General features: G+C 54.1%; 1 protein-coding gene across 5 annotated transcripts in view; it reads right to left on the reverse strand.

The window, feature by feature from the left end:
• Positions 1-4,045: 4,045 nt before the first annotated feature.
• Positions 4,046-18,083, reverse strand: part of TRIP4 (thyroid hormone receptor interactor 4) — a 34,309-nt gene continuing 20,271 nt past the window's right edge. For 2 of the 5 annotated variants that reach the window (XM_010571542.1, XM_010571546.1), the window contains 2 exons: positions 9,243-9,345; positions 8,506-9,072 (listed from right to left, as the gene is read on the reverse strand). In XM_010571542.1, the coding sequence (XP_010569844.1) occupies positions 8,852-9,072; positions 9,243-9,345 (324 nt within the window). In that variant the 3' untranslated portion in view covers positions 8,506-8,851. Of the gene's footprint in view, positions 4,263-6,172; positions 7,926-8,083; positions 8,196-8,505; positions 9,073-9,242; positions 9,346-18,083 lie in introns of those variants that run through there. The other 3 variants (XM_010571543.1, XM_010571544.1, XM_010571545.1) reach the window with 3 other exon arrangements.

The following is an 18,083-nucleotide window of genomic DNA, read 5'->3' on the forward strand; positions in this document are numbered from 1 at the left end:
CTCGGCTCCGCTCGGCTCCGCTCGGCGGGGACGCGGCAGCCCGGAGCCGGAACCAGAGCGGTAGCCGGAGCGGGCTGGCGCGGGGTGCGACTCAAAACCCGGAAGGTGGAGTTACGGAGAGTGGACTAGGCGGAAAGCCCCGGCCCCGGCGGGGTGGAAAACCCGGAGCGGCGCGGCCCCCCAGCACAAAGAGGGGCGCCAGGGTTCCGGTCAAGCCGCGGCCGGAAAAAGCGGAGACCGGATCGGGAGCCGGGGCGCAGGGGCGGCGGGCAAAACCCGGAGAGGAGCGTTCCCCCTGCTGAGGAGCCGGAGCCGCCGGGGTGTCACCTCGGGAAGGGGGGGGGGGCATCTTTTCGGGAGTGTTTTATGGGCTGTGGGGTGCCGTGTGAGACCCCCTGCCCGGCATGGTCCCCCCACGGCTGCGCTATCGGGGGGCGGGCACCGGCACCGGTTCCACTCACCGGGCCGGCACGGAACGGCTCGGGGCTGGTTTTCGGGCAGGGCACCGCTGGGAGAGACCTGCCGGGAGCGGGCAGGAGCGGGGGTCACCGCCCAGGATGCACATCCACCCCAAAAAAACCCACGACGTCATGCCCCACGCCGTCATTTTTCCTCCCCAAACAGATTTCCAGCGTGGGACGGACGGACCATCTTCCTTCCCGAAAGCACCCGGATCCCCAGCCCTCCTCGTCCCCAGGAGGTGACATGTCCCCAAAACCTCCGCAACCCACCCCAAAGCCTTGGTGCCGTGCCACACGCTGGCCAGCGAGGAAATTTCGGCTCATCCCAGCGGGGATTGTCCCAGCCCTGGCCTTGGGACACCCCAAAACCAGCCCAGCACAGGAGCAGCTGGCCCCCAGCTCCAAGGCGAACCGGTGCAGCGAGCTGTGCCACTAGAAGATGGGGTACACGATCCAAGCCAGCACGCTGGCAGCGCAGACCTCAGAGCCAGAAAACAGTCCTGCAGCGAAGGTGACGGAGCGGGGGACCACCACCTCCATCCACCCACCCAGGCTCCAGCATGGGGCATCCCAGCCCAGAGAAGTGCCACCATCCCTGGGGATGGCAGGTCTCCTCCTCCAGCACGGTTTCAGGAGGACACCAAAGGAGACGCCGATTTCTTCTGATGCTTTTCGTCCCCAAACGAGGACGGTGTGAGAGCCAAGCCTCTGGCAAAGGAGGTGGGACAGCGTGAAGGGCTGCCTTTTGGGTGCCATCACCCTGTTTCTCTGGATTTTGGGGCTGGGGCAGGCAGGAGGGGAGCCAGAAGAGGTTTAAAGCAGTAGGAGAAGAGGGATGAGAAGAGCACTCATTTAGCCCAAAAGAGAAGAGGGGAAATTCTTCCTTATCATGGTGAAGAGAAATTGTCCTCGCGTGGCACAAACCCAACGCTGGTGGGCCCCAAGACAATCTATATTAATAAATTCAGGTCAGCTTTTACCAAAAATTTTTAAAGGATTGGGTAAAAGGTGTTCTGGGCATTGGGTATTGATTTTCAGCACATCCCAGACCAGGGATGATGCTCTGGAGGGTGGGAAAACCAGCTTCTGCCAGGAACGCAGAACAAACCAAGGATGGATCAGTGCCTCAGTCTGCTCGTTCCCCGGCAAAACCACAAATGATGTCATTAATACAGGAGGAAAATAAAAACACTGCCAGACAACAAGGCTTCATTGGAAACGATCTCGGCATCCCTCCGATGGTGCGTTTTGCCATGACCACAAGCAGCGCCGGCGACCCAGTCTGCCCGGGGCTGCTGGAGCCGCCAGTGCTGCAGGACTCAGTGCATTTTACTAACAACAGTGGAGAACGTGAAATCCTTGGGGATGAAACCTTCGGGTGACACAAAGATGTGAGCTGTGAGCGATATAAAGGACAGGGAGGTGACAAAACAGCTGCCGCTTTCACGGAAGTGGACACAGGAGATGGATCTGGTTTGACATGAAGCCAAATCCTAGGCTCGTATTAAAAACCTGGCTTAGGTAGGGGGTGGGAGAGCTGTCCTGGGAAGCAGTGCCCTGAGATGGGGATTTTGATGGGCATTGGGTGTGATGGACAGGACACGAGTCCCACAGTCCCCTTGTCCTACGGCGATGGTAAAAGATCCCACGCTGTCACAGCCGTGTCCGAGGGTGCTGCACTCCTGGGATAAGGAGCAGGAGCTGGAAACCCCGAGCCCGGGTGCAAGCCCTGGGTGCTGAGCGTGTCCTCCCTGGGTGCTCAGTGTCCCGATCATCCCGCTCATCTCAGGCCATGCCGGGGAGGCGCAGGGCAGGGCAGCAAAGACACCTGTGATGCTTTGTGAAAGACGTTGTCCGCCATGTAACTGGACCCTCCTTCTCCACGCGCCTGTCTTCTGCCTGGAAGAGCGTCTCCCCCACCTTGGTCCCACAAGCGCTGCCTTCAGGCCAGCTGCTCGAGGGTCAACCCCTTCCCATCTCTAGGAGAGATGCTCCATGGAGCTGCAGGCACCTTGGGCAAAGCGACCTCAATGTCCTGCCCCTCCCACCTCCTTCTCCCCACAGCACCAGGACCCCAGGATGCCACCCCAAGCCCCCCATCCCTCTCCATGCAGGCACCACTGACATTTCCCCTCGCTCTTGAGGCACATCCATGCAAGAGAGGAGGACCTCCCTGATAAAAGAAGAACGTGCAGGAACGTCACCGGGAGTCCCAGCACAGCTGATTGGGACCGTGCTGGTGAGACACGAGGGACAGTGACAGGCTGGTGGATGGGGGGACGCAGCCAGAGGAGGAAGGAAGCGGCAGAAGCCCACCTCCCTCTGCCAGGCTGAACGGCAGCTCCTGTAGCATGACCTCCGTGCCAAGCCCAGGCAACTCAGAGCTGAAACACCCGCCAGCGTTTTCCAAATGAGGAACGACACGGGCGGGCGTCGAATCCAGATCCACCACCTCCAGCATCTCAGAGATCCCATAGGCAGCAAAAGCAGAAGACAGAGCCAGAAGACAACTTCCAGGGCAAACGGCAGCACTAGTGGGTCGGCTTCCAGCACTGCAGAATCCAGCTGCCAAATTTCAGGGGGCACAGGCGGTTGGCACGAAGGCTTCGCACCCTCCTCCTCCTCCCTGATGGGGTAGCGACAGGAACCGAAGCAGAGGACTGGGACAACCTGTAACCAGTGACAGCACCAAGCAGCTGAACCAGCAGCCCTGCTCTGCTCCCCACTGTGGCCCTGGGGAGGAGGAGGGATGCCAGCAGTGCTCGGGGGTTGCTCTGTCCCCTCCAGAGCAGGGTGGGCTCCGAGGAATGAGGAGGAGCACTTAGACCACAACAAGGAAGAGCCTGAAGCAACATGGCAGGAAAGGCTCACAGCCCAGTGAACACGAATGCGTAATGAGCACAGACATGGCAATGCGGGGAAATGCTGAATATGAAGGATTAAAGAAAAAGGAGAAATTAATCTTATTCATAAGGCAGAGCGGGTTTTTAGCTCATGCACACAGCTGCTGGAGGGGCGGGTCAGCTTTTGCAGGGTGGCTGCTGCTTTGATACAAATCAGGAGAGTGGGACGTTAAGGCTGGGCACTTCCCAGCGATGCCAAGAGCTGGAAGGGCACGCTCCCATGAGCAGAAAGCCTCTGAGCAGGAACAGAGCCCACCTCTTACCCCGAGTCTCCCGCTTCCCCAAGCACACGCTCGGCAGGGCTCAGGCTCTCTGGCTGTTGGGCGCCATCCCCCTCGTCCCCCCCAAGTTTCTTGCCTTTCTCCTGCGAGGCCAGCACCACGATGTGTCTGACCCTATCCAGCCCAAAAACCTCAAGGCGCATTTTGGGGAGGGAGACGCTCCCAAAGCCAGGATGGAGCTACCTCCCACCTGCCAAGACGGATGGAGTGGGGTTAGCCGCTGCTGGCGAGCTCCCCTCGCCTGTCCTGGGATCTGGTGCTCATGGGAGATGTGGAGATCCCAGCGCTTGGTTGAACCCCATCCCGTCAAGCTCCATCTCCCACCCACCCTTGTCCACAGTGCATGACTTCCCAGGAAGCACAGGGCTGTTGATGAGAGCTCAGTGAAAACACATCTCTTTTAATGCTTTTGGAATACAATGGATAAAGCAATACCTAACAGTGCTCTGGAATCCGTCTTGCACCTGCTTTCCGGAGTCGAGGACCATCCCGGCAACCTTTGGTGACAGTCGGGTGCTGCGTGGGAACATGTTGCTGCTCCCCACCGGCTCACCCCATTGTTTTCTGCTTCATTAACCCCTTCTTTGCTCCCTGATGGATCTTTGCATCCAGCTTCCCTGTAAAGAGGGGATTAAAAAAAAAAAAAAAAACAAAAACAAAACACAACAAACCCTCATCACTCTTTAATTTTAAATGCTATTTGCAATGCAAATCAGCTGGAGGCAGCGAGGTCTCCTAGTTAGTGTGTTCCTGTCACATTCAATTATCGTGCTTGAGGAGCCAGGCGTTTCCAGCCACCGTGGCTTCCCTCCGCAGGCGCGACACCAGGGAGCCAGGGGCAAGCATGTCCAACGCGGCAAAGAGACGCTGGAGAGGGGGAAATTCAGTGAGGAGGAGAGTAAATTAACATCCAGCGCTTGCCCACCACTATGGGGCGGGGAAATGATCCCTTCACTTGCCCGCAGGATGCGTGTCAACACATTTGAAGGCGATGGGGGACCATCAAGCACCATGTTGGGGACTGTTTCACCACAGCATGGCAGAAAGCTGGGCTTGGGGACAATAAACCCTCAGCCTGGGGACGATGACGCAATGGGGCACACAATGTGATGGGGACCAACCACCCTGTGCTGCCAAGGGCCAGGTTGGTGGCCTCCAAGGCCACCAGCTGGGAGGGCCACACTGCCTTTGCCACCAGGCAGCACCTCGGGGACTCCAGGCACCCATGGCCGGCTGCTCCGGTGGGACCTGGACCAAAAGCTGCCTCCCCTTGTCCTTCACAGCCCTCGGTGGCTTTGCTGCCAGCTCCGCTCTCCCACCTGGGAGAGGAGCAGGACAAAGAATATAGGATTTGGGCAACTCCTGCAGAAGAAGCCAAAAGCCAGGCATGGCAAGCAAGCCGGGAGGCTGAGGCACTGCCTCAGAGGAGTGTCCCTGTCCCCCTCTCCCTGCCCATAAAAAAACAAGGATGCTCCTGCTCTCGCAGGCAAAGGGCCCTCCTCCAAAAGGGAGAGGAAGGAAGGGAAGGTGACCTTAAGTGAGGCAGCACAGCAAAGAGCTGGCCTCCTGGAGAGGCTTTGCCGTCAACCAGCGCCAGTCACCTCCTAATGCCACATCTCCCTGGGAACTCACCTCCCTGCTCCTGCTCCCCTGCGTCTTCCCATCCTCCAAATGTCAGCCTCGTCCCGTCTCTCTCTGTAGCTGGGAGCAGGGATGGGGCTCCAATGCATTGCAGAAGCCAGCAGCAAAAATTGCAGACCCTGTTCTGAGCTGGGGAGGGCGGCCCCTGTCCCTAGGGAGCATCCCCTGTGTCCCTCGGGAGGGACACAGGGATCCACTGTGGTCACATCATCAGGAGAGGAGGCAAAGGGATCAAAGTTTGATCCCAAGGAGATGGACAGACAGAGCCTGTCCCAGTGAAAACCCAGTGAGGTGGATGGAGCCAGAGCTGGTAGCACTTCAGCACTTCATCTGGGTCCCTCAGCATTGTCCCTCCGGGGAATCAAGCCCAGTGTCACCCCGTGGGTGAAGCACAGCCCACGCGGCCCCTGGGAGAGCCGCGTTGCTCCAACCCAGCTGCAGCACACAGCACATCTCATCCCCGGTGGGGACAAGGTCCACCAGGCTCCAAACCAGTCCCACTTTGGCCACTGCTCCAAAAACTGCTGGTAAATGCCCACGTGCCATGAGAAGCAGGCGCTTGTCCAGAGAAAATGGCTCCAAACCAGCCAGAGACCATCACCTTCTCTTCAAACCAAGAAAACTTCTCAATTTCAGCTCAACAAAGGGTCCGACAACACTTTTCCCAGGAGAGGCAGGTTACAAAACTGCTTTGCTCAGGATGTCCCACCAGCACAACGCAGCCTCCCTGACACCCATCCCCCTCCTTCAGCCCGAGTTTTGGGCCAGCCTTGCTGCTGTCTGAGCTTGAGAAGGAAGTTCAATGCACCAAAACCATAACACACGCAAAAAAAAAAAAAAAAACCAAAAAACCAAACGTGAGCAAGCATTTGCAAGTCACTGTGCCATAGATCCGCAAACTGAAACATGACTCCAGTCAGGTCGAAATTGGGAGCAGGAACCAGACACTGCCAATGTCTTGGTGCAGCAGTTGCCAACCTGCAGCCCACGGGACACAAAAGGCTGTCTGCAAAAGTCTTCCACCATCACAAATGAGTAAATTAAAACTGAGGCCAAGCGAAAGGGCAAAACAGGGCATTTCTTGGAGCATCTGTTTTCAGACAGTGTTCTCACTCTGAGCCCACGGAGTTTGGAAGATGGTCCCCTACAAGGTCTGGGAGATCCACCATCCCCTCTGCCACCCTATGTGGGAGAAGACTTTCCCCACCTGCCTAAGGATGGGGAAGAAGTTCCCTCCTTGCAATGGCTGGAAACAGCAACGGGCACCCAACAAGGCTGAGCCAGCACAGCCAGACTGTCCGGAAGCAGCGTGTCAGACTGCCGTGTCGCCAAGCTGTGGGGTTTTTGGCAGGAGAAAGGCAGCAAGTTCACACTCGCTCCATGCTCTGGTCCCCCACCACCACCACCGTGTCACCTCCAGGGCTGTAAGCTTCGTATTTAACACGCCTGCCTGCTCCTCCTGGACCCCAAAAGCGATCAGGAGGCTCCTCTGCTCTACCAGCTGGCAAACAAAGCATCAGCTAGGTAACCTTTAGGAAAAGGCTAAAAATAAGGCCACAGCCCCAGGGTCCCCTTCTCTTTCCACTCAATGATTTAAGGACTCTCGTCTCACATTGCGACGTGTCCCTTTGCCTGCTTCTCCACGCTCTTCCAGCCACTGGCTGTTGAAGGGAGGTTTCTCAGCAATGCTCGAGGGAGGCTTCAGGGAAGCTCTGCCCTGATTCAAGGAAATCTCCCATGAGAACCACCACCGAGCTTTGTCCGCACGCACTAAAACTAAGCAGGGATGTGTTTGGGGAAAGCCATGCTCCCAGATGCAATACCAACACAGTGCCCGTCCCTTCCACACAAACAATAACCCTGGCAGCAAAAGTCAAACTATGTTACTTTTTTTTTCCCGTCCCCAGGCTGCTAGAAACAACTAATTTGCAACGGAGAAGCATTCAGATGTCATCGTGGCGAGGTCCATGCTGTTATCTGGCAAGGAAAACCGCTCTGGCTTGGCTTCCCAACAAGACAAACTGGCATTTTGTCATGGCTGGAGCCAGGCTTCAAGGAGACCAGGGCAGCCAGCAAGCTCAGGTGGGGACGTGAGCCGGCACCTTCCCCCTGCTCTGCTTCCAGCCTGGAGAATTAAGCTTTTGACTGCCTCGGATGTAATGCCAACTCCTATTAAAACAGTGCCTTACCCCAGTGAAAGGTCAAAGGCTTCCCTGCTCCTTCCCTAGGCTGTCACAAATATCACCCAGACAGATGACGTCCCCTCCGGGAAGGGAACGTACAACTCCACAGTCTCCCCCGCCGCTGCTCTCGTGACAGCTCCTGTCGGGATGGAGGGCAGGAAAGGCAGGGCCAGCAGCAGGAGCGGGCAGCGCAGGCAGCCGCCAGCACAGCCGGCTTCCTTCCAGGCTGTTAGACTGATCCTTCTCCAAGCAGGAAAGTGTCACAACACAAAGGAGATGATGTGACAGATGGGGAGGGGACCGGCAGCACCTGCACCCGGCAAGGCAGACGTGCAGAAGCCGGCCGCCCTGCGCTCACACCGCGTGGCAGCTTCCCCTTCAGCTGCCGGTGGCAGCTCTCCTCCTAACCACGGGCCGGGTGGAGGCAGGTGTGGCAGTGAAGGGCCATGAGAGAGCCTGTATGAGAGCAAGGAGAGGTTAAAACAAGAAAAAAAAAAAAAAAATGAAGAGGATGCAGCAGCTGCTCCAGCACGCAACAGCGGCGAGGCTGTTCTACTGCAGCAAAGACATCTGCATCCTAAGTAACTCGGCGCAACCCTGCCTGCTCACCGGAGCGCTAGGAAAGACCTGACCCTGAGGGAGGACGGTGCTGCTAGCAAGATCCGAGCGCTGCAGCTCACCAGGCATCGTTTGTCGCCATCGGCTGAACGCACCTCCCAGATGTTGCTACAAAAGGCAGCGAAGAAACCAAATCATTTTGCCCTGCTCAATACCCTGGCAGGGCAGGAATACCCCCAGCACCCAGGGAGAGACTGAAGCCGTAGGAGAACGGTGCTTCTCTGAGCAAAGGGGGGCGGGGGACGGGACGACGACTCAAAAGCAACAAAAATAACCCTACGCTGTGCTTCAAAAGCCCTTATTAACCGGTCCTGAGAAATCCTGCTGCTCCTGCACCGCTAGGTAACTACTCACAGAGAATCACTCTGCAAACGAGAAAGAAAACCCAGTCATCAGCTCTGCTAAACAAACAGCCAAGACTATTTCTGCTTATGCTGCTTTTAGCCCGTCAAATTAATTTTTCACATCCCCTGAAAGCGTGTACAGTGCCTTCCCCAGGCTGTGTGGTGGGGAGGCTGCTAATAAGGACGGAGCTGACTGCAGGCTCCCCAGCTGCTGCATCCCTCCTCCATCCTTTTTACAGCAGCGGGCAGGAATAACTGGCAGCCTGCGGAGGGGCTGGTGGCTCATAAAAGGGACTAACGACGCTGGCAAGCGGAGCGCGGACAGATGCTGCGGCGCTTCCCTGCAAGTTCTGCCAGGACATCCCATCCTGCCGGCCTGCGGATGGAGAACATCCATCTGGCCCTGCAGCTCTTGCTGCTTCAAGCCTTCGCCATCCTCATGGGCGAGAGGGTAATTTTGAACCACAGGCAAGGAGCTAGCGCGGATCTGCCTGAGCATCGCCGCGCTGGCTCGTATCCCGACCCAGGCTGATGCCAGAAGCGGATCAGCTGCAGACACAAGCGCTCTTTGACTCCCGAGTGTTTGCAGAGGCAGGAAGAGGCATGTATTTGGAAGGAAGCAACATCTGGGGAAAGGGGAACTGAAGACAAAAAAAATATTACAGATGTATTCGAGTCATTAAACAAACACCTACAGATCAAAGAGCACAGGGCAAAGGTTGCGAACTCATATGGCAAAGGCAAGCAGAGGTGGTGAGGAGAGCAGGCACGAAAGGCCAAGGGGGGCATCTGTAGAAACTTTACTACTTACAGATTTTGGGTTTTCCTTTGATGGGAAACTTCACAACCATCTCCTGGGGATTAGTGCAGATAAAGACAAATGGAGATCCGGACTCCTGGCTCAGATCTGGATACTGGGAAACACAGACACACACACACAAAACAGAGTCAGACCGACTGCCGTGGGTGTGAAAAGAGCTTGGCGGTCAGAAGCAGAGAAATTGTTATTTAAGAGATGGGTTCTACCTAGGCTGCAGCAGCTCAGACTAAACCAGTTCAAGAACTTTTAATGAAAACAACCAAACAAACAATTGCAGTTTTGGGTCTTAATCAGTGAGCCCCTCGCTAAACCTCTTCTCATCATGCCTCTCCCAGAGCTTGCTCCTTTTTCAGATCTGCTCACGGAGCCGCTTCCCTGTGTGCTCCCTAAGACTTTTCAGCCCCCTTTAGCACCGACCTGTGTTTCGCCACCTAAAAGGTGTGGTTTCACACTTGGCTTAAGCTGATCTAAAGCGTGGGGTGTCGACAGAAAGGCAGTCAGGGGCCCTGCCCTCACAAGCTTGCCTGCTCACTGCCTGCTTAGTGCTGGGACAAGCGTGGGACCCATTTTCAGGCCAATACATTCCTGGATTCAGCTGACCGGGGATGCGGGTACCCCTGCTAAACCCCAGCTGGTCACAGGCAGCACACCAGCACCTCAACCAAAACAGCTCGGCAAACCCAATGAGACGATGGCCACTAGAAGGGTAGCCACCTCTTCTACTGAAGCAGTTTCCCAGCTACGGATACATCCCCACCTCTTCCCCAAAAAACTCAGTCCAAACACAAGCCGCTTTGAGATTTGGAGAGCATGCACCATCCTGCTGTGGGACAGGCAGCCCTTGAGATTTGTCTGCATCCAAAGGGTGAGCAATAGAAAAAAACACTTGCAGCACGCCAAGTCAATGGCTCAGAGACGCCGGCCATCTCTGTGCAGGGCTGGCTCCACGCACGGAGTCTACGGAAAGATTTCACTGTGATGAAGACATGAGGGAATTTTATAGGAAGAGTATAAACAGATTGTTTCTCTCGTTAACCACAGGGGGAAAAAGGAGAAAAAAAAACCACTCAGCAAGGGAAGTGCACCGAAGTCCTGTCTGAATGCAGCTCAGCCTCACTGGTGTTCAGAAGTGAAATGCAAAACAGTAGTAAAAAATGTATATACCAACCATCACTTCAGATTCTCCATTAGAAGCAGACTTTGCGCTGACAGGTGCAGAGGTGAGGGCATGCCACGAAGGTGCTCCAGCCCAGGAAACCCTGTTCAAACTGACTGCGGAAGTGGTTTTCCTTCCATGGGAAAACTGCCGCCTTGTTTTGTTTTTTTTTCCTCCCCTGCCTTCCTCGAGCAGATCCGTCAAGGCTGCTGTAGGGGACAGGATGCCAGACCAGATGGAGCAGCGTGTCCTGGCAAATCCCCCATTTGTTACTAACAAATGACTCTTAGACTGAGTGTTTGAAAAGCTCTCACCGACCTGCCAAGATGAGTTTGGATTTGCCCTGGAACAGCTGGGCACGGAGAGGGAAGCAGGGAGCAACCCGCTCTCCCTGTGCTGTAGCAGGGTTTGGCAGCACTGCCAGCGGTTAGGGGAGATTTACAGAAGCCCAACACCGGGATTGGATCAACCGGGGAAAGCATTCCCAGCCCCTCTCATTTTACAACAGCATGTAAGAGCCATTCATCGAGCAAGAGAGAGACGTACATGTACTTAGCTGCTCTGTACAACACCTGCACCAGGGGAGAAAGAGCTATGCTGATCTGCATTGCACACGGATGCCCTGCTGTACCGATCTGGGGTTGGACAGGTTTCTTCCTCTTTTTTTTTTTTTTTTTTGGCTGAGCCACTTTGCTTGACTTGCTTCCACCGCTCCATGCTGATGCCAAGGATTTTCATTTCCCATCTGCAGGGAAGGAGGATCTTGGAAGGTTAGAAAGAGCCAATGTGAGTATCCCTGGCCAACGCCTGGTGAGTGTGAAATGCTGGCATCGCTTTATTGCTCTCAGCATCATGCCGGTGACTGGTGGTCCCTCCATAGCCAGAGGACCTGACGTACCCAGCAGCTCCCACGCTAGCACAGCCTCCAAAGGTCACACCATAAAGCGGTGGGCCATAAGCCCTCAACCAAACCTGGTCACAGAAGTGGTCCATCCCTGCTCTACTACACACGGTTCTGCCAGTGGCTTCGTCAGCCAGGTTGTGTGTCCGGGACCCGTGTGCTGTAGAGGTCTTGCTGCCTGGAGTACAGCTGCTTCCCAAATCTCCTCAGCCACCATCTCCTTGGTGGACCTGGACATCACCATGTCCCCCCTCACACGCCTAACAGCCCCCCCTGCAGGGAATATCCCTGTAACAGGTACTCTGGCATCAGCAGTGAAAGCAACAGCCACATCGGTTTCTCCACTGACAGCTTTCATCTGAAACCAGGATCAAACCTTCAGCTCCAAAAGCTTCCAGCTCAATCCGATCCCAAGGCCAAGGCGAATGCCACAGCTGCAACTTGGGTTTACGCTTCCACGCCGCCGCCTTTCATCTTCGCTCCCAGGGTACATTTCTGTACATGTGCCAAAACCGTTCGTGTCCTGCATTTTAAAAGCCTCAGTCCTTCCTCTGGCATCTCACTCCCAGGAGGCAGGGAAGAAGCCCCTCGTTGAGCCGCTACATTTAAGGCTTCCTATTGTACCTACCCCGGAAACCTCTTATCCCATCCTGGCAAACAACAAAAGCAGAATATTCCTGCCTGCCGGAGCTGAGAAAAAGCTGTAACCCTTTCCTCTGCTTAGAGACAAGATGCTCCCAGGTGAAGGTGAGGCTGAGCTCCCACAAGATGCTGAGCCCTCACAAGATGCTGAGCCAACTTAATGGCCAGGCTCCCCTCTTCCCCGGTCTCTTCCGCAAATCAATTCAACTCATTCATCCTGCAGAAATTTAGGGAGCTTTTGGGTAAAGTCAGTTTTCTGCCAGGGTAATGGGCTGAACTGCTCAAAGAAGGGTCCGGTGAAGCGGGTGAATGGCAGGAGCGGGGCCAGGGGCTGTTAGGAACCAAAACTCCTCTTAGAGAGCAGCAAGAATTTAGATGTGCCCGCTGCATTTCTTGAAACCACTGCCTGCAAACTGAACAGAGAAACAGCCACATATGCTTTTGCCACATGACACATCACTACGACCAAGAGCACAGCCTCTCCTCAGCACACCTGTAACTAGCTGCCAATATTTTAACATGTTTAGAAACCACCTCCATGGACCTCATTCTCTAGAGGTCACTGGAGCTGTTATAGTATTTCCTACCCAAAATCACTCCCTATTGCTATTTAGTCCCCTAAACAGCGCTTGCTCTTGATGTCACACATCATCACCATGAGCAATGTTGCCTGTAGACACTTACTGACTGTACCTACACTATCTCGTCTGGTCGTCAACAGGATCCAGACAGACAGCGTGGCTGAATGGCGGCACTCCTCCACCTCTGCGGCTCATTCTGCAGCTTAGCTCAGCACAAGGACATCAGTACCCACCTGCTCTGCACCGAAGATGCCTCTCCCATTGGCAACTACTCAGCTGACTTATGCTCTCAGCGGAGCTGCTGCCACCAAGACACCAAACACATTTGGCTCCGTTACATTTTCCAAAGCTGCCCAAATGTCTAACGAATAAAAACCCTCACTTCTCAATGTTTCTGCTGTAAGAGGTCAGTCGAGTCACTCTACAATCTGCAACACAGTAAGTTTAGGAGACAGAGAAAAAATTTACTCCCAACTACTACACCCCTCAGACAGCGGCCACTGCCCATCAGCACTTCAGCAAACCTGAGACTTGAAGTAAAAGCCCAAAGGCCACACCTAGTGCACAAGAGAGAGAAGGCAGAGCATATCCCCAGCAAAGAGAATCTGCAACAGCAGGTTTTTTTAAAATAAAAGGTCAACTTAGAGGGAAACCACACTCCCTCTCTACCGGAGACCAGGAATCAAACCCAGCCAGGAGTCTGATGGGGGATGTTCCTTCTTAATTACAAGTGCAGTCCATTATAATCTTGAAGGTGTAAATAAGACAGGTGCCAGTACTCCAGGCTTTGACATTGCCTCTACCGGGAAGCAACTCAGCATTTAGGAGAAGGTGGCTAAAAAGGCCCTCTACAACAAATACAGTCCAGAGGCCAGGTTGTCCCTCAAAAAGGAGAAAGCCCACCCTTCTCCAATCCTGCAGATGAGCAGGAAAGCTCAAAAGAGAGGGGTTATGCAATGTAACTATGGTGTAAAAAAAAAAAAAAAAAGATTCAGCCTCCTTTCAGACCTTCTGCCACCTCATCGCGGGCTTGCGACAAGGCAGTTGGGAGGACGGTGGGCTCCGTGGGCTGCTAACAGCCGGCACAGCTTACCAACTGCTGCTCCAGCCCACTGCTTCACACAGTTGAAAACCCCACATACATTTTCCATACACTGGCGTCCACGCAACCACCACCCCCCTTGCTCATCCCATCTCTGCGACTGCATCAGTCGGGCTTCAATTTGCTGCTAACAGGTTTGTAAGAACCTAGCTGTGAAGAGATTAGCGGGGGGCGGGGGGGAAGAAGATCTCAAGGCAGCTTAACACACGCAGAAAGAGCTTGAGGTTAAATGTAGCATCTGAGTACAAGCTGGAAAAGGGAGCTGAGCACTAGGTTCCTCTGAAAACCGGCCACCAGATTCACCCTCTCGCTGGAGCCAGCACTTTGAACATACATTAAGTGGCTATCAGATGTCCCCGACAGCCACCCCAATCAAGCTGCAAGCAGGGATAATTGCTAATGAATGTTCCCTACACTTTGTTTTCGCCATCCCTCGTCTCCCATCACCAGCTCTTCACCACCAGAAATAGCAGCAGGACTGCCAGCCTCCCCACTCCACAGCCCACAGCAAAAGAGCAAAGGAGGGGACAAGCCAGCTCGGAGCCAGCAGAGACACGAACCCACCTTCTCTGACATTTGAGGAAAAAAAATCCTGCTAATTCTTTTCCCCCCCACCAATCTGTTAAAGTAAATATTATTTTTCCTGATTTGGGTAAAGCCTGCAGTGGGATGCAGGGGCCACACAGGCTTGCCCTGCATTGCTGGTAACAATGCGGGGTTTGGGACCCTTATCTCGTCCCGATTCCATCTCAGCAGTACGAAAAAAAAAAACATGGAGAAGGGCTGTCCGGAGCCCCTCGATTTCTTCACTCCTCCCCAATAAGCTGCATTCGATTGAACGCAAGTGCCGTGAACTGAAGGCAGGGGAGTTGAAAGAGCTGAAGGAAAACGTGCCGGGGGGGAGCCAAACCATCACTAACGAGATGAGCTCTGCTCCGGTGCATCCGAGGGAGGAACAAAGGCACCGTGTGCAACGGAGCAGCGGCTCCGCACAGCACAAAGCCAAAACGCTCCCCAGCAGCTTCGTTAGCGACCTTTCAAGAGCATCTTTTGCTCTCATTAAGGTCTCCGGACACAAAAGGAGACAAGCAGATGCGGCACAAGAGACTGAATGCTAACACCAGGCGGGAATAGCCCCAGCGTTTTACACATACTGGCCTACAGAGCCCTGCAATGCAGCCTGAGCTCTCCTCCGCTCTTCTTGCCCATTGAGCACACGGCCCCGGTGCACATCCCAGTTAGCTGGAGCTCGGCAGAGAATTGCACGCTGGAACCTGTAGTCCTTCGGTGGGTTGCTGCCATCCTCTCCATCTTACAGCTGCTGGGGGGTGGCCTTGGGGCACTGGCACCGAACAGCAAGGAGGTGGTTGACATGTTCTGCAAGGTTAATAATGGAAAGGGTTGAATCATTTTCCTGGCATGCCTCCTCAGTGAACAACATGGGAAATACAGCTTGCTCTGCCAGCCAGCACCGGGCCAGGACACCAGCTTCAGCCTTCATTTCCCTGCTGCTCTCCAAGAGCTTCGAAATAAAAGAGGCAGCACTGGAAAGCAACACTGTCTGGAAAGAATAAAAGCAAGTGGAGCCCATGTGTTGGCAAGAGAGCTCACCGTAAAATGCATTCAAAGGGAAAAAAAATAATCTTGGCGGAGACAGCGTTCCCTCCGAAAGAGCAGGGCTGCTGTAACCAGCAGTGGCAATAAATCAGCTTTCCCCAGCAGGCAAAAACACGCACTGGGCTCTTCCCCGGGTGTTATGAGAAGCGCCCTGGCCACGTGCAAGGGAGAGGAGCAGGACGCAAGGCATCCCCCTGGGAGCCAGGCGCAACTTCCTTCACCCTGTTTTCTTGGTGATTTGTGGGAAAGGCGGATCCGCTCTTCTTGCATGCCTCATAAGCTTCATAGCTGTCAGACTAACGTAACAGGTAATTAACTACTAAACAGCCATTTTCTCGTCCTCTCCGGAGGGAAATTGCTCACCATCCAGCTAGAAAATGTTTCTTTAGTAGTTTGCAAAAGGGAAAAGAAAGTCGGGAGTTTCTGGTGGGCGACAGGGGTGTCGCAGCCAAAGAGGGGCATTCGCAGCAATGCCTGCAACATGGACACATGGATGCAGGAGAAATGGAGCCATCAAAAATGAGAGAGATGATGCTTATCCAGTTGTGGGTGCTGCAAACTGCCTGATTTCAGTCGGGAACGAACAGCAGTATCCCTGGTTCCTGCCTGCAGCTACCCTGCAGACCTGCCCAGGTACAGCTGCAGCCAAAACCGATCCAGTGCTTGAAGCTCAGTTATCGGCTCTGTGGCCCTTCTGCAGGTACGAGTTATTTAATATCAAGGGGGAAAAAAAAAATCCCGTCCTTCTCACAGACTGCAGGACCAGGCTTCAGGAACCACTGTGCCCAAGCCGCGTCCGCCCTTGTCGCTTTTCCAAGGAGAGTGGTGTTGAAGCATCGTTTCCCCGTCTGTTGTTCTAACAGCAGTAGTCTCCACTGTCTCTTTACAAGGACATTCACTTTTGGGGATTATCTAGCCAATTTTTCCAACCCAGCCTTCACCCTGAAGTGCTCAGGATACGTTCGCACAAAGGTGACACCTGACTGGCAACAGGAGCCATCGCCTGAGCCAGGAGATCCAGGTTTGCCGCTGCTCCATGTCACCTTCTCCTGACTCAGACCTCCAGTTTTGGAAAGAGCTTGCAGAGCACCAAGTGCTTCACTTCAAGGTTTGATCTCCCTCATGACATGGTCTTGCACCAAACTTTCAACTTGGAGCATGTTTTCAAGCATCATCTTTTAAGGACCCGTTCCCTCTGCCTTAGCACAGGTCAACCAGCCTTTGGCCCGTGAGAAACATAACGTTTTCCTAAAAAGAAACCCCAAAGCAGATCCAACTTTCTACAAACACCAAATTTTCTAGCCTGAGGCAGAAACAGCCAGTACTGCAGCCTTGTGAACATGCACCCAAGGAACTCTACACACTGCCCTTGGCCACAGAAGACCACATGGATGCAGAGAAGCCATTCCATGGAGGCTGGGTTAGGAAAGGGATACGCGTCAATGTTCAATCCGAATCAACAGAATGGGTGAAATGAAAAAAAACAGGATCTTAAAGAAACACAAACAAAAGCCAGCAGCCAAACTTTTGTTTGAAAGCCTGTCAGGTCTAGACTGCAACGTGTGAGGAAGGAACAGCTCAAAACCACAGCTGCTAATGGTTATGGATTTGGCAATCAAAATGTCTTTGTTAAAAAAAAAAAAAGTTAACTGCCTTACTATTGAGGTTACAAACCACAGCCTTGATGCATTGTTGCAGTCAACATCCTCCCTGCTGTTTTTGAGAGCTTACATCTGCTGCTGGCAGATCATGTGCTGGCATAGGCTCCCTTCGCAAGGATGCACAAGGAATTTTGCTAGCCTGCCTTCCCCTTCTTCCCACAACGATGCCTGTCAGTCCTTGCCTGCTCTGCCCCTTGCATGCTTAGCTGGTACGCAACCAGATCCAGACACAGCAGGCTGGGATCACTGCAGGATCCTTCCCCCAGCCGGTCAGAACCATCCGGTGGGTGTTCTCTGCCTCCCAGCCTTGAGCTCAGCTCTCATCGTGTTCCTACACCACAAGCTGTACTTTGATTCAAAGGGCAAGGGAAGCAATTAAAACGTAATAAGTAATAACAGGACTTTGAAATGTAGATTTAATATTCAAACTCGTGCTGGTGCACTCAGATTTCAAAATGCTGAGCAGTCTGCCAGGGCTCCAGTCTGCAGGGAGACCTGGAGGACTCAGCGGTGCCAGCAAACACCGGGCACGCTGCAGCCCCCTGCTCTCCCTGAACCAGCGTCACTGGACCTACAGCCACCAACACCCTTCTATGGCTCAAATCCCAGCCTGAGAAAACACCCGTCCGTGGTAAACCCTACAAGCAGCATGAGAAAAGCTCGAGATGTTTATACAGTGCCTGATGACCATCAGGGAAAACTGGGTGGACTTGGAAAAATATTCAGTAGTGTGCTAGGCTCAGCTGAAAGAGCCGTTTTCATCCTCCTGTGCCAAGGGATGGCAGAGGCAGGGCTAACCTCAGCTGCAATGCAGCCTCACCACGTGCGCTGTCAGACAAGACCTGGCAAGGAGGAAGAAAGAGGCAACAGGGAGAAGGAGATGAGGGGAAACCAGGGCACCTGCTTCTGGCTCAAGCAGCTCACAGCACCTGCACCCTGCTAGATACAGCTAGACATCTTCAATTAGCTTCATAAAGTCCTTTCATAAATCAGAGTTGCAAAGAAAAGGGGTAAAACAGCACAGCTGAGCACAGCAGGTGACAGAGATCAGCTGAACTTTGGGAAAAACCTAACTTTGGTGAACACAGCCCTGCGCAGATAAGGCATCCACGTCCCTGCCCTGGTTTACTTCGGCAGCTGCCGCTCCCCACACTGACCCTTGCTGCTACTCC

This window comes from Haliaeetus leucocephalus, unplaced genomic scaffold (genome assembly GCF_000737465.1).
Source record: "Haliaeetus leucocephalus isolate CR32 unplaced genomic scaffold, Haliaeetus_leucocephalus-4.0 Scaffold339, whole genome shotgun sequence".
Taxonomy (NCBI): Eukaryota; Metazoa; Chordata; class Aves; order Accipitriformes; family Accipitridae; genus Haliaeetus; species Haliaeetus leucocephalus.